The sequence below is a fragment of the Petromyzon marinus genome, chromosome 5, assembly GCF_048934315.1.
Source record: "Petromyzon marinus isolate PM22_M1 ecotype Great Lakes invasive population chromosome 5, UKy_Petmar_22M1.pri1.0, whole genome shotgun sequence".
Taxonomy (NCBI): domain Eukaryota; kingdom Metazoa; phylum Chordata; class Hyperoartia; order Petromyzontiformes; family Petromyzontidae; genus Petromyzon; species Petromyzon marinus.
In genome coordinates this window covers 17,314,821-17,336,640 of record NC_133671.1, presented here as the reverse complement: position 1 = coordinate 17,336,640, position 21,820 = coordinate 17,314,821, and the positions used below count along the sequence as shown (strand labels likewise).

Sequence of the window (21,820 nt, the reverse complement as noted above, 5' to 3'; positions counted from 1 at the left end):
TATATCCTGTAAGGTAAAGTGTAAAATCTAATGTGATGCACAGTGTTCCCGAGAACTGGTGTGCAAGACGTTCCGGTGTCAAGGAATTAGACCGAACGCCTCTTGCGGTGAGCCCACCGCACATCGAGCGCAGTGTGACAGCCCAATGACGTGTAACAGAATTAAAGAGGCTAATGTCAATTTTGCCCCCAGGTGCTGTCCCCGCTGTCAGACTCGATCCTGGGGGAGCGCGCGGTGACGGTGAGCGAGGAGAAGGTCTCCGTGAGCGGGCTGCACGTGACGCTGCTCTCGGGCCTCTCCCTGTCGCTGCGAGCCAGCAGCAGCGAGCCGAGCGTCGTCGTCGCCAGCACCACGGGGCTCAGCATCTTCACGGCCAGCAAGCAGGCACGACCCACAGCGGCGCGCATCGCGATTAACGTTATTTCACTCCAGCGCGAATTATGAAAAATTGTGCAGCCAGTCAATTGCTTCCTAATGCCACTCCGGGTGGAAGGTCCTCCAACTGGAGGGAGCTCTGGAGAGCCACTTTGGGGGTTATTTGGCCTGACTCTTCCATGCTGAGCAGATGGCCTAGAGGAGGTAGAAGTAGCCACACTTGACCCCACCACACAAAAAAGTAACTGGTGGACAGGGGCGGGCGGGCGTGCGGGAGGGGATGGAGTTAAGAGACTCGCACCATTGTTTCAGCTACCGTGCCGGGAGATCGAATCGAACCGACGACCTCCTGAATGGCCAGTCCCAAGCGTTGTGTTACTGTAATGCCGTGCAGCGTTCCGCCTTAGCGTATTTAGTCGTGACTCTTTATCACCATTCCTATTCGGTCTTAATATATACATATATGCTCAACATATCTTGAAAATGTATTTGCAGTTGGATAAATAAGAACTGTTGCAAATACCGTTGCTAATATGTGCACAAGAGAGGCATCTAAAAACATTAAGATTGTATTTTCATAAAAGTTACACACCAACCTAATATGAAAATCGTATTTTTTTTATGTAAGCTTCAAATGTTTATATTGGCCGTACATAATTACGAGTGCATTGTTAGTGATATGCATTTGCTTATATTCATTGAATTCTCCACTCTTGGAAACTTTTGGTCTCTTATTTAAAACGAGCACAACCCACTACCTCGCTCTTCTTCGCTGTTTGCATTGTGTGCTCTCAACGCCTCAGTTGAAATATGCAGCCACTTAAAAGTCAATATTCCCACAGGGACTGGTTAGCTAACAAAAATGTTTTAGTGACAAATCAATTTTTGATTCATTGATGCCAACTTCTGTATCCGGTGCTGTATTGCCACTCTTCTTCTTTGAATGGCTAACGTTGTTATACAGCAACAACTTTAATTTTACATTCAGGTGCTCGTGCCAGAACATTTGCATCAGGGGTGGTGGAGTGGTGCATCGCTGTGACGACGCCTCCTCTGTATTGGTGAATCGCTCGTCGATTCGTGATATGCCCCATGGTCTCTTCTGGGTGACCAGAGTCGCACACTGCCGGGGAGTTTTAAATTTTCCACTTTTTGCATCAAATATCCGCATTTTTTGGAAGCATTGTGCATCTGCCTGGGTCTGTTCCGAGACCTCCTGCCAGCGAGCGTTCGACACTTCACGTGGCCTTAAAGTACAACACAACCGCCAATCGCCACTAAGTGGCGGTGACGTCACCACGACGCTTGTGCCAGGCCATGTGCACCTTGAGGCCACGTGAAGTGTCGAACGCCCGCTGACAGGAGGTCACGGGGCAGACCCAGGTGCCACGGGTCGACTGACTAAGATGACTGGCTTATGCACCACCTGTGCCCCCTACTGTGCCAACCTGCTGTGCTTTAGCCACCCGGCGCTCTGCTCGTTGTTGTGAATGTCGCTCCTCCGCCCTCCGTTGTTGTTGAAGGGCGACTGCCTCCAACTGCCCAGTAGCGTCCTTCATGAGCCTCCTCCACAGAGGTCGATCTTGACACCGCTGGTACCAGTCATCGGCAAGTCCACTCAGCTCCACGTCCTCCTGTACCACATCACTCCATCTCTTCTCTAGCCCGTGCCGTGCCCGTTTAGCCCCCTCGATCCGGCCGAACAAAAGCTGCTTTGGCATGCGGTGGCTGGGCATGCGGGCTACATGACCCATGACCCAGCCAACGCAGCCTTGCCTGCCGGAGGAGCTCACCGATGGGACCTTGCCTAGATCTTTCAAAGATTTGTGAGCTCCTCACACAATCCAGCCTGGTTAAACCCAGGATGGATCGTAGGCAGGATAGCCTAAATGTTTATAACCGGCGAAGATGTTCCATTAGGGGGGTCCACGTTTCGCAAGCATAGAGAAGGGAGGGAATGACCGTGGCCGAGAAGACCTGAAGCTTAGTGCGGAGCGACAGACCATGTAGCTTCCACACAGCGTTACGCAACCGATGAAAAGATATTGCTGCTCGACTGATTCGGAGTGAGACCTCTGCTGTTAAACTGGAGCCTGGCACAAGCGTCGTGGTGACGTCACCGCCACTTAGTGGCGAATGGCGGTTGTTGTATGTGGATGAGGTTTAGGGTTGTGGCCCATAAGCTTTGCATATAGAGGCCGTGGATCTTCTGCATCGGGACTTGCATGAGGTGCTTGTGACTTCTTGTGAACTCGATTCGGCTTTCCAAAAAATCATCGTGGTTGATAATTACTATTAAAAGTGGTTTACATGATGCCTATCAAATAAGGCTTTACATTATTTTGTGATGCTGCGTTGCCAGCGTTGCACAAGCACAATGAACAAAAGAGAAACTCAACACATTCATCAATAATACCATGGCCTTAAAATAAAAAATATATATATATTACAGGGTGGTCCAAATGTCAGGGCACGGGGTTATTTTATTTACTTGAACAAATGATGATAATAATAATTATTTTCATCAGCAATCCTACTACGTATTAAATACACCTGGTTGAATGCAACAACATTTTTATGCGTTTTGTAAATCCACCCCTTTACTTGCACACGAAGCTCCACAATTAGAATGCCATGATATTATAATATGTAATCTAATATTTTCCGCCACTCGAGCCCGCGTTCCATTGGAGGTGATTTTGCGGCGTGTTGCACTGGTTCATCGGTTACAATGGGAAGAAATACAGCGCAGAGGCCACACCATCAACCTCTACAGATTGCATTTCCGGCTCCCCACACAACGTTAAACAAAAAAAAAACTACTCTTCAAATGTTTTAATAGAAGTCTCAACACCACACTTTCATTTCTATTGTTTTATCTGAGCTTGCTGTTTAATCCATTTAGTATTATTATTATCCTACGTCCGTATTTCTCGCTTTTAAGATGTTCTGAGCTGTACTAACGTTTCCTCTGATTTTATTTTAAGTGCTTGGAGTTTTTTTTAATTATAGACATTTAGGGCTTTAACTTTAATTGTACAATTATAAAGCTTTTGATAAGCGCTTACGATGTGTTGCTTTATTTAAAGTGTATTTATAAATGAATGTGCAAACTGTGTGATTTTCTTGTACTTCCAATGCTTGAATACCGGCTTTTCTTACAGCTCATGTTTACATGTGCTCTTATTTTATTCCAGCCACAGTAATATAAAAGCATGACAAGATTTCATTATTCTTTCCATTTAAATATCTCATCAGTCAACCCTTGCCTTTCATGACCTTAGTGTGATCCGAAAATATTTTTTTACAACCTATTATCTTTATTCCAGTCATGTGAACATGCTTTGGTTTTTTTTTTAATACATAATGGAAGGACCCTTTGAACGGGACAAATGTCTTTGTAAAAAATCAAGAACTGTCAATTCAGGAGCAATCTATTCCCACTGGAAGCTGCTTGCTTTGACGCTTCATTGACCTAATTTCAATGCCATCGCAAATTGAGGTCTGGAAAACAAAATCCACATTTGCTGCACCGCTGTTCGCTTGGTGAGCCAGGCTACAGCTCCTTCTCGACACCCATGGGAAGGGAATTTCAAAACGTTGGCGTGATCCACCAACCCTTGCTGCTGCCTCCACAGTGCTGGATTACAAGCATGCGCTAATATTGCCTGGCGAAAAAAAATCCATGAGGTTTTTTTTTTGTGGGTTAGATCGCGTAAATATAAACGTGTGGTTAAACCCGCCGATACGACACATTTATACGTACGCAATGTAACCGAAAAACATCTCTTATGGATAATATTGGTCGCGAAAGCATGCATGTTAAATTTAAAAAAAATCCAGCTTGTTTTCATTTTCATTACATACCTTACCATTTTATTTTAGATAATCACCTGCCATCTTGTAGGTACTTCATTCAGATTCACAGTATAGTTAAACATCTCTATCTGGAACAAGTGTATGACATTTGAAGTGCAAGATTTGACCACTGAAAGTGTGATGTGAATGCAAAATCACCTATGTGTCAACTTTTTTGTTCAATTTGTTTTATTTTACATTTACAAAATAACTCGCTGAGAGCTCCTGGCTTTGAGTCATAATAGTCAGTCTGCCGAAATGTTTACAAGCTTTGAAAATGGAAATACTGAACATCATGAAATCATGAATATAATCAAACAAAACGAGAAAAACCTGATATACTGTACATATCTACAAGTAAAATGTTGATTGATAGTGAGGAGACATCGACCTAAGCCTCACTTCATGAACAGATTTTTTTCACCCGTGCAATATTCACACAATGTCAGCCTTTATTTCCACGAGTAGCAGTTGTATATTTTGATGTTCATAATTGCGTAACTTAATTCGCGTTCATATTAATCATTTTATATAAATGGTTAATCATTATTTGTCATTCCAAGTGCTTTTTGCGTTTCCCATTTTGTCCCGGTTCCCACGGTGAAATGGGTCTAAGTGGGAGTCGTTCGTGCGGGAACAAGGGCGGGAGATGCTAAATCGAAGAATACATTTCACGATCCGTGACGGGAGTTTCAATTTGCGGAATCGCGGCATTCGGAAATCAGGGGCGTGGCCGCTCTCGGTTGGGCATGGCGATCCATTTCACGCCACAAAACGAGGCATTTCTGGCACATATATTCATCATGGAAAGGGTGCCGTAAGGATTCACCACAAAACACTACCTTATTGACCCTCCCAGAGAAAGGGGTCTGGCACAGTGGATGGCCTCTATTCTGTCACTGTTAGAACCATTCCAAAGCGAGTCACACTCTCTATACAGTAAAATCGTCAGTGTTCACGATGGAGTGGGTGATTTCACGTGTAATCGTAATGATGTCGCGGGTAATATATCTACCCCAATCCCCAGAACTCCTACACTTCGAAGTACGGTACGGTACAACATCGGGCACGGAGGTATAGGCGGATATGTGAAAAAGTCGGATAAGTGAGCATCTATGGAAGATGATGATCACACCATACACATATAGGCTACTGGACACAAATAAAGCACACAGTGCTTTATGCGTGGAGACACACACTTCTGTGTTTTAAGAAGCAAGCAAATGTACACGAGATTCAGAATAAATTATTGGTTGTGAAAAGGGTCGAATTTGTAAACATCTTTTAAAAATGTACAAATACTGCACTGGGTCTGGGTGAATAATTGGTCAGGGCAGATATGTGATGGTTGGATATTGCTCATTAAGCGCGCACATGTTTTACTATTTGCGATGCAGTGATGTCCCCTAGACATAAATAGTCGTGTTTAAATTGCATTGCTTAAACAAACGACATCACCGAGTTTAAAGTCCCCATTTTTTTTTATCCAAAGCCACGTTTACCTTCAGTTTTCCAGAGACACGTGTTGTTTGCCTACGACTGAGCAATATAGTACAACTTCTCTAAGCCAGATTCGAATAAGCCTGAAATTGGGCAAACCGTAGATGTTACCCAAAAATACATGAATAGGTTTAAAAAAATAAATCGACAACTCGAACCGTTTACATTGGTCACACACCGAGAACGGCAGGATATGGCATCTTGCAGTCAATCCGCATGCATTGGCCTAGAAAGGTGGTAAAGCTCTATGCTAATCTTGTATAGGAAAGACAAGATCTGGTTTCAACACAGATAAGTGTTAGACGATATCCTCAACCATTGAAATAAATACAATTGGTGTGCATTGTGCCGCTAGAAATCCTTAAAGCCATATTTCTGTCTGCTGTAATGAAATCGGTGAATTCCTCAGATGCCTTGATCATCGACATGCTCTGCTAGTGGCTTCTCACGTCTTAGGCGATGCCACCAAAAGCTAAGAATGCTCAATAAATTAATGGAACATCCCTTATTTGGCGTTTCATTAATAGTTACGTTGAAGCACAAATTCGTCTTGAATCGTACTCGGCATGTGGGTGGTGGTGGCTTGAACGTGACGTGGCTGCCTCGTGGCACGAGCAAGACGCACGCACATATTAATCAGCCAGCGGGATTGAGTTCGACACTTGCTGTTTGGCACACGGCACTCCTTTGCACCAAAGACAAAATATCCCCCGTGTAGCCTTCACAGACTGTTGGGACAAGTGCTGTCAGCGAGCACCTAGGAAGGCCAGCACTGTGGCACACGAGGGGGTGGGTGGCCAGCACAACGCCGCAGTGGCGATGTTTACACACCACACAAGATACTCATTTGGGGCCGAGTCGACCTAGAGGAGGTTCAGGACAGGTTCAGATAATCGTCACCGTTGTTGGTGTCTGTGATCGGGAATCGAGCTCGGGCTGCCGGATTCATGGCGTAGCGCGCTAACCACCGCGCTGCCATTCCCCCGCACTCCACTTCTCCAGCTTCTATAACAGCAGCGGATTAATTATTTAAATACTGAACCACAACTCTCCCCCTCCATTGCGGCAAAAGGCCCATTGAGCACCAATCGTTCATTCAGGATGAAGACTGCGGCAGGAGGCCTCTTTGGTTGCAGAGCTTATCGCTGGAGAGGGCAGTGCACGCATTTTTACATGAAATTGCAGCTGCATGCAGTTGTCGCTCCTGTGGGTAAAACTAACAAGGCCGCCAAGTAGGTTGGCATGTACCGTTTCTCCTACTGACTTTGCACGTGGCAAAAGCCCCTCCAAACTAAGATGTAAGGGCGGTGAACTCCCCTAAATCCGCGTCAATGTGTCGAAATGACCATTCGTAGATCATCTCATATCAGAGGTAGAGCGCCTCTCCGTGATTTTCAGCAAATCGTTTTGAAGGAAAGGGGAGTTTTTTTTCAGCCGTATGAATTTCCAGGAGCTCTGGTGGACCGTGGGATGGCACGGCAAAATTTGTTAGATTTGCGGACGAGAGGGACGTGCCATATTAAATGAGTTTTTACTGTAGTCTGATTTCATTTAAGTTGCGCTTATATACGCCAGAGAAAATATTATTTTTGTTTGATTACATTTACAAGTTTTATAATGACAAGTAAAAAAAAAACACTAATGCTGCGCTCATAAAATCCTGCACTATCACGAGAAAATTGTATTGTGCAGTCAGCCATTCGAATAACTCGACTACAGTTGTCTTTACAACCCACCCACCACCCGCCCACCACCCACCCAACCCACCCACCACCCAATCAACTCACCACCCACCTATCCCACCCACTACCCAACCAACTCGCCCACCTACCACCCACTCACCCTCTCACCCACCACCCAAACCCACTCACCCACCCACCACCCACTCATCCACTCACCCACCACCCACTCACTCAGGAACCATCCGTGAAGTTATTTTTACAATAAAGATCAACTATTAAGTATGCATCAAAGTAATTTCATTATACCCTCATGCTGACGTTCACCATATATCTGGAATGCTTGGCTTTAAACTTTTATACGTGGTATTAAAAAGTAATTGAGGTGTGTTAAACTTTTTTTTTCCAGAAAATGTTAACCTTTATGTGACAACAATGATTTTAACAGCCAGTGTTATTGCCTTTTCCACAGTGGCACTAAGTAAGACAATGATGTATCGATGCATAGCTGCATTCAGTGCAATGCACACAACAGTATTTTAAATAATAATATACTTGCACGAGAGGTGATTTCATAGAGCCTCACTTCCACCAACAACATTATTTAATCTTTTTATATATTTTTTTTAAATCCTACGGTAAAATGTACACATTTTTAACTTGGATGACATTTTATGCACCATTGTGAATTCGTAAAGGATTTGAATAAGAACATGTTTTTGCTATTATCTGCATAAAAAAGCAGCACCAAAATAAATACAATCCCCAGTGCAAAAAAAAACACTTTTCTTGTGACACGTTTCCTTAGCTGTGGATTTACGTAATCCGAAAAAGGTACCGAGTTTATTTCGTTCATTTGAATTTCACACATAATGCATGCAATAAACCAAAGCTGTCAACAGTGATGGGAAATGGTAGGTCAGACTTTGAGATTGCTTCTAAAGGAAATAACTTATTTTGAATAGTATATTGCAGCACATTGGAAACACCACAGCAGCGCCAAGCTCTATTGTATTTTTGAAAAACCAGATTAAACCTTTTTAGTACTAAACCATTTGCTGAGGTATAGGGTACGTGACCTGTGAACAATTTTTAATTGGATTTATTGAACACAATCTTTGAAAAAAAAGGAATAGCGTGTGTTGTTAATTTCACCAATCCTTGCCCAGTTGTACTACAAGAATATTACATTAAGTTCAGATTGAATAATTTACTTGTTTAGGATTTCGCTACAATAACAACTAAGAACAACCGAGATGCAATATCATAGGTCAGGGATGGCCAAACCGCGGCTCGTGAGCTGCGTGTGGCTCCCGGCCAAGTTCTCAATGGAGAGGCGAATAATCTTGAACTTTCAAACATAAAAGTTTTTTTGAAATACAAAAAAAAATCTGTGGAAAAATAAGTAGTCCAAGACACTCCAAGAATGAGAGGCAGGCATGAGTAATCTTGAGGCGCTCCCATAGTTATCTAATTTCAACCCTCCACAGCCAACAGCGTGAGCGAACCGACCGCGTGACCACCACGCGTAACCACTCCCTTGTGACAACCACACATCACCACCCCCTTGTGACCACCCCCACGTGACCACCACACATGACCATCCCCTTGTGACCATTCCCTGCATGACCACCACACGTGACCACCCATTTGTGACCACCACACGTGATCACCCCCTTGTGACCACCCCCCACGTCACCATCCCGCACGTGACCCACCCCCTTGTGACCACCCACACGTGACCATCCCCACGTGACCACCACACATGTCCACGCCCATTGTGACAACCCCCGCGTGACCACCCCCTTGTGACCATCCCACACGTGACCAACCTCAAGTGACCACCCCACGAAATCAGCTCAGCATCATGTGGCTCTCGGCCATAAGAATATTTTGGTAGTCGCCTCGTTAGGGTCGGGAGGTTTGATCACCCGCTGCCTTTGATCCTCTACGTGGGTGTGCAAATGTGTACATCACCTGGATCCAGAGTCACTGTTTTACTCCAAGGGATCGGCTACATTAGTGGCGCAACAGGCTATTGGCAAATAGCCCAGGAGCTGTACCATAGCGCTGTGATATTCTACATGCGTGTGCAAATGAGTGGTGTACTCTAGTTATATCTGCACATTAGCCCTAACAAAAATACTTTCCAATGAAGTAAGAAAATGTCCTCTCCTATCAGCAGGAGCACCCATGTCGCCTTCTGATTTAACCAGATGTAACAGTGCAGAGGCTCCCACACTGCTATGGAAACTAAAGGTACCAGCAATCCCTGTGAAGGGAAACCCGTTTTTATTGTAACTAATGTTCTGGTGGTGCAGACTTATAATCCAGAAATCTGCAGGCATGACTAGGATGCACTTTAATGTGAAAAAAATATATTCGGTTGTTTTTTAAACCAGGAAGAAATTGTGATTGTGAGTGGTGATACAGTGGTATAGCACAGCACCCAGCGACCCGAGTTTAATTCCCGGTCATGACTAACATTTGTGTTGAGTTATATCTGAACCAGTCCTGGGCTGCATTATCCAGTGGGGTGAAATATGGTTAAAAAAAAAGATAAACTCTCATGAATGGCATGGCATGGGAAGGCCTTCATCCAGTAGTGGATTGACAAAAGTCTGCAAATGTTTACTCTTACTCAAGAAAATGTTTCTGTTCCCAACTTCTCTTTCTCTCATTTGCCCACACGCATTCCTTTTTATCCTTGATATTATTGATCACTTTCATTATTTCTCTGTATCCACATATTCCTCACCCCTCACTGTGTCTTCAGGAGGCCATCCTGATGATTTGGCTGCAGTACAGCGATGACACCGTGGTGCCCCTCGACGTGTTCAGCCCACGTGAGTATCTCCTCACTGTCTCCTCGCTCGACCAAAAAGTGGTGTCCGTCACCGTGCCAGAGGGTGACGCTTGGCCCCAAATCGTGGCCGAGGGTCAGGGAGAGGGTGGCCTCATCCGCCTGGAGCTCATGATCTGCGAAGCCTGCCAGAAGACTCGGCGGAGGACGACGGTGGTGGCGGCTGTGGCCGATGTGCACGTTCGCTTCTCCAGGCCGGAGGAGAGTGGCTACAGCGGCAACGAGCAGAGCACCGAGAGCACCAAGGAAGGCGGCGACATCATTGACGAGGGCTCCCTGACCTTGAAAGACATTATTCCCAATGGGCTCGGCACGACCACTGAAGCAGGGGTCGGCGTGAAGTCTACCGCTGGAACAAATAAGAATCAAATAATGATTGTGCCAATAGGCATGGATATAAGCCGACCATCTGCTTACACGGACATCCCCACAGCCACCGATTCTGAACGGGTGGATGAGGAGCTACAGGCCCAAAATACACCTGGCCTGTCAGATCTCCAGATTGGCATGTATGTCCTTCTAAGCGTCTTCTGCCTTGCCATTCTGGTGTTTCTGATAAACTGCATTGTTTTCACCGTAAGGTACAAAAGGAAGCAATCTCCCCAAAGCCAGGACGAGATCCTGACACATTCGCACGAATGGATAGAGCTGACCAACCCAAACGCTGACACCACCGTCCAACCACAGGACAGCAGTGCCGCCGTCCCCAAGCAGGGTAGCTGCTTAGTGAGGGAGGGCAGACGAGGCCGCGGCGTTCTCAAGGACAAGGTCAGCACGGCCAGCACGAGCAGCGGTGGCGGCGGTGGCGGCACGGGCAGAGGCAGGCTGCAGGGGCGGATCCGGAGGCAGGAGAGGCAGTCGGACAGGATGCTCGTTAAGGGCGAGCCGGCGGTGAGCTCTCCCACGACGCAGCGCAAGCGCGTGACTTTCACCACCTTCATGACGGTGCACAGTCCAGTCCACGGAGCCGAGGCGTACAGCTCCCTGCCGCCCACGAAGGAGCGTGAAATAGAATGGATCTGTTTGGACACAGGCTATCGGGAACCAGAAAATCTAAGAAATTACATTCAAAGCTTAACCGACACACTGTAGAGAATGAATTGCTTATTGCGTTGTGCGCCCTTGTAATACATTTGTAATTCAAAGGCTATGTGTTCATCTTGTTGCAACATGTAATTTTATTTTTACAACTTGCTGGCTTGATATTGTAAAGAATAATGGTACGTATAAAAGTCTACAGACAATTGATTGAATAACACAATTTCACAACATTATGTATGTTCAAAATATCTGTGTTTTAGTTTTTTTCTAAACAAGAATCGTGTAAATTTAAAAAAAATTCCAGACTTTTATGCGGTCATGGAAGGAAAAAATGGAAGTCCTTACCTCTTCTATCAAAGATTTTGTCACAAAGATAACATTTGTTAATTTTTACGGATTTTTTAACGCAATGTATTGCTGCTGGAAAAAAAGTAACAAATGCGGTATGCAGCAACATTTTAAAGTGCGTAACAAGATTGGTCGTAGAAAAGGTATGCATTATAAAGTGTCTCAGTGCGATAGTTCTGTGCCTGTGTCATTGTAGCACGCAGAATAACATCCAGCGACAAATTGTGCGCGAAACTTCCTGAAAAATGGATGGCAATGTCATTAATATTATCGCACGTTACAGGAAATGACACGCGTACAAAAGTAAACGTTGAACAGAGACTAAAAGCACTTTAAACAAAAACCACTGATGTCAACTGCATGCATTTGATAAAGAAAAATAACTTTTGTTGTAAATATGTAAATACAGAACTCTAGAGCAATTATAAACCATTAATCTTGCTTTTAGCTACTGCTCTTTTTATTCTATTTTATTCTGCCACGATTGTCATTTTGAAGCCAAATACAGTTTGTTATCAATGTGATGTAAATCTGTGAACGCCACGGATGGTAGTTGATATTCTCTGTACAGGCTTTTGTTTAATGAATAAACATTGTCCAGTTACAAAGCCGTCTCCCGCTCAGTCTTTTCTTCGTTGTCTTGAAAGAGCGACGTAAGGCTCAGGTTGTCACATTCGCAACTTGAACAGAGTGGCTCGGCGATTTGGTCACCCATTGGTTATGGAGACGTCGGCACGGTTTTTTTTTCAACGGTTTTACTTAACTTGACTCCTGTTAACATTGACATAGCCACTTCCGTGCCCTCGTTGAGGAGGCCGCTCTCCGATCTTACATTTACATGCTAATTTCTCACATTAACATCACTAGCCCCGCCCACTTCTTTATGACCCTTGGGCTACACCCATTTCAAACCTTTTAAAACACTCTGACTCAGCAGCAGACCATCGCTTTCCCACCTGATGATGGACGCTTGCGTTGCGCCAGAAACGTCGTGATTGATTTTATTTTATACCTACATGACTTTACCGAAAGAACCAGAGAGTATGGATTCCTGCAGTCACGAAAGCTTCAAATCAAGATTGACTCCTGCGTCGTGGTCAAATCTTGTAATCAAAATTTAGTCCACTTCCCGTTGTCCAATCAAATTACAAATTTTGCACACGTACTCAGATCCGGTGACAATGCATGCCTCTATCAAAATCGGCATCAATTAATCAATTAATTCGCTACTTTCAAGCAATAACAAAAATATATATGGACGGCATATTAATTATATATTTTTGTGTAGGTGAAAAACGACGCGGTCCCGTAACTGTGGAATCGGCTCGCCCAAGAAGCAGGCGCCACGTGTCTCTTGCAATCAAGATGTCGTCCACTTCCCCTTGTCCAATCGAGTTACAGTCATACCTCGGTGTACGACCGCTTTGGAATACGTCGAATTTGGTATGCGTCGTGTTTTGACGAGAAAAAAAATGTCTTGGGATACGACGTCTTGCTTGGGATTGTGTGGAATGACCAGACAATGTCACACTTCAGGACCATTCTTAGAAGAAGGCAAAAAAACAAACTTCAAAGTACAGGTTTTTATAAAACTCAAACAACCCCTCAATTCAGTTTCGCCAAACTACAGGCTACAACTGCAACAACAACAACAACAAAAAACCCTTCGCAGGAGCAAAAATAAATGTTGGGTTGATCAAAGGCGAGAAGGGACTGTTTTGTCAATTTGAATTCAACCATAAAAAAGGCCATTGAACGACGCGCCTGATAAACGCCGTTTTCATCCGGTGCACTCTACCAGCTATGCCATATAAATCAGAAACATGGTCACTGGCAATTTTTTTTTAACAAAACATGAGAAATGTAAAGAAGCGTGAACAGGTACATGCCTCAAATGATATTGAGAACACAGAATAGGGAATGCACACAAGTGAAACTTGGGCAGGACACAACATCCAGAAAGGATGATGATGATGATGATGGTTGATGATGAATAAGACTGCTGACAACGACAGCCAATGATGGAGAGACCACTTCCAATAGGACCACTTTTGGAGATTATATCACGCATGGCATCGTGATGTTGTTCCAGGTGCTCACATCACGAGTGGCCTTCAGAAGAGAGTTCGTCGAGGTTTGTGTTTCTCTTCTTTGGTTATTTCGGTAAAGTCACGTAGAATGAGAATAAAATAATAAATTGATAAAATAAAATAACACAATAATATTCTCACGAATATTCTCACGAATATTATTCTCACGAATATTATTCGAATATTATTGTGTTATTTTATTTTATCAATTTATTATTTTATTCTCATTCTACGTGACTTTACCAAAGAAGATGAATCCTTGCAGATGAATCCTTGCAGTCACGATAGCTTTAAATCGAAGTTTTTGTTTCTATTGGGTGGTTTGCTCGACGGATCACAGAGCTTCGGTTCGCATTGCGAGACTCGCACTGTGGCTTGTCATTGATCCTCCATGCATGAACATTAGCCTCTTGATGTTCTGATGCGGTTGAGATGGACTTGATGCGATTGGACCAAATCGTAGCAGTGGGATGGAGCTGCGACATGAAGAGGAAAAGTGTGCGCACGGTACTGCGCTTCCCAGCAGCACTTCAAATGGCTGCACGTGATGATCATGCCGAGTGGGGGTTAAAGCAGTCGTTTGTCTTAATGGTGGCCGTCCATAAATGATGTCACGCGATTTTGGACGATTTTTGACCCCCCCCACCTCGTCACACGGCGTCACAAAAAGTCAGACCCCCCCCTCAAATATGACGTCACAAAGCTCTGCCCCCCCCCAAAACCATATTTCCATTTTGAAAATAAAACATGCTTCAAATCGCTTTAAGCTATTGTCATTTTAGTGCGTATTTAACGTGGCGCTGCACTCTGATGTTATAGGAGAAAAATTGTATTTAAAAAAAAGTCTATTTAATTAAGTAGATCCCTTGAATAAAGGTGTCAGTTTTTGTGCCAGTTAAAAGGGGTAAAACCTATTACTATATCTTGTTACTGGCAAAGGAGGTCTCACAATGTAAATGCTCACCCCGAGCCCTCAATACTCTGATCGTGCGCTGTTTTTGAGTTGTACGCCTTTTGGCGTCTTCTGGTCCAACACCAGTGGAGACTGGGCTCTAAGAAAAGCCGTCTCGGGTGTGGACCAATCAAATTCAAGAACAGTGCATAATATTATTATCAGAGTTGTCTCTTTTGTTTGCATTTTGACTGCTTGTGTTGTGGTTATTGCAAACATGATCCCTTGAATAAAGGTGTCAGTTTTTGTGCCAGTTAAAATAGGTAAAACCTATTACTAGAACGTGTTGTTTTTATTTATTTAAAGTTGCACATTTTGATGTGACGTCACATTTCTCAAACCCCCCCCCCCCCTTCGTCACACATCGTCACAAATGTTTGACACCCCCCCCCCCCAGGTGCGTGACGTCATTTGTGGACGGCCCTTTTGGACAAGAGGCAAACCTTTTCCAAATGCGAACTCTTTGTATTTCGTGATTTTTTTAAAAAAAATCATGTTGATGTGGACAGTGTGCCTAAATCAAAGTAATTCACCATTTTTAATATACATTACTTTTTTCTGTTTTCTGTATTTTTTTTTAATCACAGGACCAGGGCAGCGTGTTCATGGGGAGTTCTCTGCATGAGTTTCAACTCGAGAGACGTTTTCATGTTGACATTTTCATCCGTTCAAAAAAGATATGTCGGTGTTCAAAAGAAAAATATGTAGAGGTATTTTTTTTATTTTCTAATCACATCAAATTTTGCTGGTATCATCAAGGGGTGACAAGAATATTAAGTGGATCATGATTTTTTTTTAAAAGCTATGAACCTACTTCTTTTTTTACGTTAATAATGGGGTGAGTTAAACACTGATGTAAGATTATATTTTCCCAAGGCACTGAATAATGCGCTTCTTGCAGATGAAATAATGAACTGCGTGGCTTCCTTTTAAAGCATATGCAATACTGTATTGTATACTTTAATGCAGATAAAAACCGACCTGACTAACCGAGCAGTTGTCTGGTTTCATGAGGATATTGAAAAGCTCCATAGAAGATACGTCTTCTGACGTATCCCGTGAAGGATTTTGCACTCTGGTGCTATATATGGCAAGAGAGCCTGGACAGAAATATCAGTGAAGTTATTGGCCTGATACTCGCAACTCAGAGGGTAGAATGACATTCGTGTCAGAATACACTATTAGGCTGAAGGTAGTAAACTATAACACGCATTGTCCTAACAGAACGGACTTTTTTTTTTTACCAAGCTTACTATAAAAGTGCCTTTAACCACGTCACTCAGAATGCGCCCGATCTCGTCAGATGTATGCATGTTGAACTTATTTGGCACTGTACGTAGCTCAGAATTGTAATGTTTCAGACTGGAGGAATCCGATAAGTTATACAGCTCTTTGTCAGAGATGTGCGATGCTAATCGGAGGTGTGGGGACAGATCTCAGAAGCTAAGCAGATTCGAGCCTTGATAGTGCTTGGATGGGTGACTGCAATGCACAACCAGGATGTTATAGATAATAAAGGTTTTTGGGTTAGATCACGTTATTTATAAATGTGTCGTAACCCTCCACCCGACACGGCCAATCAGTAAAAAAATGTGTCACGTTGACAAAAGACAAATAGTTCACTACTTTAGCCCACCGGTGTGTTGAAGAGTGAATCCACAACATTTACAGTTTTTGAGTACGACGTTTCGCTGCTAATTACATCGGGCAATTTGCAATTTGCTGGATGTAACTACCAGCGAAACGTCGTGGTAATTACATCCAGCATTTTTCTGGATGTAATTACCAGCGAAACGTCGTACTCAAAAATTGTAAATGTTTTGGATTCACTCTTCAACACACCGGTGGGCTAAAGTAGTGAACGATTTGTCTTTTGTAAACGTGACACATTTTTCACTGATTGGCCATGTCGGGTGGTGGTGGGTTACGACACATTTATAAATAACGCGATCTAACCCAAAAACGTTTATTATGGATACAATTGGTCGCGAAAGCCTACGTGTTAAACCGAGGATGTTATAGGTTGTGCAACTACGTGGGCACGCACGGCAGGCACCAGTGGAGGGCGTGCAGCAAAATGCATTGCTGGACTGTATTTCTATGCTTTCACGTCCAATCTCCCCAGTATTCACTAACCCACACTGACCGGCGTGGGGAACTGCGTTGAGATAGCCTCCTCATCCAGCAGTAGATTTAACAAAATGGCTGTTGCCCATGTGCATGTACCGCAAAACAAAAGCAATGTTCAGACTCAATTTTACAAAATGTTTGGTGGGGGGGGGGGGAAGCACTGTTGTGTCCGTGTTAACATCGACTGGATGCTCAAAACTTAAATTGTACATAACATCCTTTGAGCAACGCGGATTAAGGTAATGTTCAGAATTAACATTTGAGAAATGGAATTATCAAAGAACTTATTAATTTAAAGAATAAAATCCTCACAACTTGAGTGTGGATTTTATCACCATGTAATTATTCATATTAGCTTTCAGAACAAAAGTTTTATATCCGGATTGTGTTATGCATTTCCATCTGTGTCGTGCATGGCAAACATCATCGTTAATCTTAATAAAAGCAGCGTCGTTTGTATGGTGTCTGGAAAGCAGGTGCATCGACGGATGGATCCAAAGTAAATCTGGCATCCAATAAGAAAGCACATTTTAAAAGTCGCTCAGCCCTTTCCATTTGAATTTACTAATAATACTAATGCCGTGTATTAACAGCAAATGTAACGGAGAATATTACATGCATACCGTTAATTTCTAATATTTTTTCTTTCGAACTGTAAAATTCACCAGATTTCCCCCCATCTTGGTTGTATTTCACCCAAGAGCCAATTTCTCATATGAGCGATGTTTAAATCCCTTTAGAAAACTCAATCACAAGCAAATAATCCTCCCTAATGCAGACGTCTTTCCTTCTTAGCATCATTATAAGAACAAATATATTCTGACCTGTGGCGAACATTTTCAATTGGAGACAACTCGATTTTAATCACAGCAGTCGTGTGCATAAGTGCAACTAATACCCACATCACATGTCTTTACAGCAATTCCGGGCACTTGATTTTAATTACACAAAAATAAACAATGGCCAAAATTGGTTCATCTGTTCAGCTTATTCGGGTGTCTTTTTTAAAGTTTGTCCTCTTCTGTGGAAACGTCTTCACACCCAAACATTTGACCAAATTATCATCGGCCAGTGATGCATAAATTCCCATGTCATCGCCATTCCTTATCGCGGTCTTATGAAGACACATTCCACCCCGCTTCTATGTCTACCCCACGCCCACTTTTCCTCAAGAGTCAACATGATGTCTCTCATCTAAATTTGCCAAATTATGGAAATGTTTCATTTCTGGACCTCCAGTTAGCACCGTTGGCCAGGTACGGCGCGAAAGAATAACATTTGGAACCCCCTTCTATTCGCCTGAGATGATTTGTTTCCTGAGGTTTGTCACGATGTGTAATCCCAAATGATCAATATGCAAGGTAATTTTTGTTCAGCGTTGGAATGTTTGGTCAAAACCAGTTACACTGCTTTTTTTAACCATATAATCTGCGGGAAGCCCTGCGGAACAGGGGAGAGAACAAAACTCCACACAGAAAGGTGCCCGAGTCAGGATTCGAACCCAGGCGCTTATTGCTGCGAGGCGCAAGTGTTAGCATTGCGTAAATATAAATGTGTCGTTAAACCCGCCACCACCCGACACATCCAATTAGTAAGGTTTGTCGCGTTAACAAAACGTGGCCAATTCGTGACTAGTTGAGCACACTGGCTGTGTTGGGAGAGTAAACCCACAACATTTACGATCCGAGTACGACGTTTCGCCGGTAATTACAACCAGCATCATCAGGTGACAGTCAGAGTTGTGTAGTAGATATCCTCCTGTTTTGTTCTTTAATAAACGGGGGGGGTAAATGTGATGTCGTCACTTGTGAGCTAATCGTGTGTGAAGGCCAGAGGCGGTTGGGGGCGGTATATAAATGACAAAGGATAACCATTAAATAACAATGGATATCCATTGCCATTTTGGTTAGTTTAACACGTAGCCTTTCGCGACCAATCTCATCCATAATACAGGTTTTTTTTTTGGGGGGGGGGGAGATTATATCGCGTAAATATATAAATGTATCGTTAAACGTGCGACCACCACCCGACACAGCCAATGAGTAAGGTTGGTCACGTAAACAGAACGTGGCCAATTCGTCGCTAGTACAGCAACACCGGTTGTGTTGGAGAGCCAAGCCACGACATTTACAATCTGAGTGTAAACCTCTCAAATTCGTTGTGTCGGGCGGTGGCGGGTTTCACGACACATCAATGCGATCTGACCCCCCCCCAACACAATCCCGTGTTGTGGACAATTGTTGTGCCCAACCCCTCCCCCCCGCGATGTCGAGGGAGTGGCACAAAACACCCCCGTGGCTGCAGAGGCTCAGAGCCCCCCCCTCCATCCACCCCCCACCCCACCCCCAGTGCCGGATTATCCTCGTAGCACAAGTAGCTACTACACATGTAGTAGTAGCTACTACTACATAGTAGCTACTACTACATATGTAGTACTACTACATATGTAGTAGTACTACATATGTACATATGTAGTAGTAGCTACGGGCCCCGCACTTTCAAGCGCCCCGCGCTAAATGCTTTCAAGCTGTCAATTCCGGTTCAGTAATTCTGCACTTGCTCTATTACTATAGTACTATACCGCCTTCAACTTCTATGAACGACCGGGTGTTTAAGGTTAGCGAGTTGTCGTATTATCTGGCTGTATAGCCAAATGAAAAAAAAATACAATTACTTTACTATGCAAGTTAAACATTTATTGTTTTAATATTTAAGTGTTTTATTCAGGGCCCCTTTATAACATATGCTACAGGCCACGCACTGAGCTTAATCCGGCACCCTCCCCCCTCCGCCCCCGCGTCACTCCGGGACACGTGGTGGTCGCTCTCTCTGTGTTCCTGCCTGTCAACTACCCCCCCACCCCCCCGGGTGCAACTTTGACGGCCAGCTGGAGGAACTTGAAGGATCGTAGTTTGAGTCAGGAGTCAGCAGGTCACGCGCTCGTCTCCCCAAGCCACGACAACTTTGGTGGCGAAATTCGCCAGCAGCATCGGCTGGTAATTAACTATCCAGATGTGAATTAGTTACATTTTTGATTGGGAACTTTTTTTTTCTTTGGGGGGGGGGGGGGGGGGGGGAGATGACTTTGTCTGTGAACGCACCTACCCCCTGTTACCAGTGGAGAATTGACTCATGCCCATAAAATAATTTAAATGTAGCTTACAGCCCCAATCTACTGCTGGATGACAGCCTCTCGCTCGCTTTTCGTCCTCAATGCTGGTTTGTTTGAACGCTCATCAACCTCGCCGATCAGTGTGAGTCTTGGTGTGAGAGTTGATGCCAAAGACCGATTCAGATATTACTCGCTTTCTGATGTGAGCCCACCCCCACCATCATTATTGTGTTTCATACAGTGAGGGAAAAAAGTATTTGATCCTCTGCTAATTTTGTACGTTTTCCCACTGACGAAGAAATGATCAGTCTATAATTTAATGATAGGTTTATTTGAACAGCGAGAGACAGAATAACAACAACAAAATCCAGAAAAACGCATGTCGAAAATATTATAAATTGATTTGCATTTTAATGAGGGAAATAAATATTTGACCCCTCTGCAAAACATGACTTAGTACTTGGTGGCAAAACCCTTGTTGGCAATCACAGAGGTCAGACGTTTCTTGTAGTTGGCCACCAGGTTTGCACACATCTCAGGAGGGATTTTGTCCCACTCCTCTTTGCAGATCTTCTCCAAGTCATTAAGGTTTCGAGGCTGACGTTTGGCAACTCGAACCTTCAGCTCCCTCCACAGATTTTCTATGGGATTAAGGTCTGAAGACTGGCTAGGCCACTCCAGGACCTTAATGTGCTTCTTCTTGAGCCACTCCTTTGTTACCTTGGCCGTGTGTTTTTGGTCATTGTCATGCTGGAATACCCATCCACGACCCATTTTCAATGTCCTGGCTGAGGGAAGGAGGTTCTCACCCAAGATTTGACGGTACATGGCCCCGTCCATCGTCCCTTTGATGCGGTGAAGTTGTCCTGTCCCCTTAGCAGAAAAACACCCCCAAAGCATAATGTTTCCACCTCCATGTTTGACGGTGGGGATGGTGTTCTTGGGGTCATAGGCAGCATTCCTCCTCCTCCTCCAAACACGGCGAGTTGAGTTGATGCCAAAGAGCTCCATTTTGGTCTCATCTGACCACAACACTTTCACCCAGTTGTCCTCTGAATCATTCAGATGTTCATTGGCAAACTTCAGACGGGCATGTATATGTGCTTTCTTGAGCAGGGGGACCTTGCGGGCGCTGCAGGATTTCAGTCCTTCACGGCGTAGTGTGTTACCAATTGTTTTCTTGGTGACTATGGTCCCAGCTGCCTTGAGATCATTGACAAGATCCTCCCGTGTAGTTCTGGGCTGATTCCTCACCGTTCTCATGATCATTGCAACTCCACGAGGTGAGATCTTGCATGGAGCCCCAGGCCGAGGGAGATTGACGGTTCTTTTGTGTTTCTTCCATTTTCGAATAATCACACCAACTGTCACCTTCTCACCAAGCTGCTTGGCAATGGTCGTGTAGCCCATTCCAGCCTTGTGTAGGTCTACAATCTTGTCCCTGACATCCTTGGAGAGCTCTTTGGTCTTGGCCATGGTGGAGAGTTTGGAATCTGATTGATTGCTTCTGTGGACAGGTGTCTTTTATACAGGTAACAAGCTGAGATTAGGAGCACTCCCTTTAAGAGTGTGATCCTAATCTCAGCTCGTTACCTGTATAAAAGACACCTGGGAGCCAGACATCTTTCTGATTGAGAGGGGGTCAAATACTTATTTCCCTCATTAAAATGCAAATCAATTTATAACATTTTTGACATGCGTATTTCTGGATTTTTTGTTGTTATTGTCTCTCACTGTTCAAATAAACCTACCATTAAAATTATAGACTGATCATTTCTTTGTCAGTGGGCAAACGTACAAAATCAGCAGGGGATCAAATGCTTTTTCCCTCACCGTATGGCTAAACCATTTTGTGTTTTTATTTAAATGCAT

The 21,820-nt window shown here is 43.9% G+C and overlaps 1 protein-coding gene across 1 annotated transcript in view; it reads left to right on the top strand.

Moving 5' to 3' along the window:
- TMEM132C (transmembrane protein 132C) overlaps positions 1–12,272 on the top strand; it is a 161,187-nt gene extending 148,915 nt beyond the window's left edge. The window contains exons 8-9 of the mRNA XM_032947214.2: positions 193–384; positions 10,189–12,272. Of these exons, the coding sequence (XP_032803105.1) occupies positions 193–384; positions 10,189–11,367 (1,371 nt within the window). The 3' untranslated portion in view covers positions 11,368–12,272. The remainder of the gene's footprint in view (positions 1–192; positions 385–10,188) is intronic.
- The last annotated feature ends 9,548 nt before the right edge of the window (positions 12,273–21,820 follow it).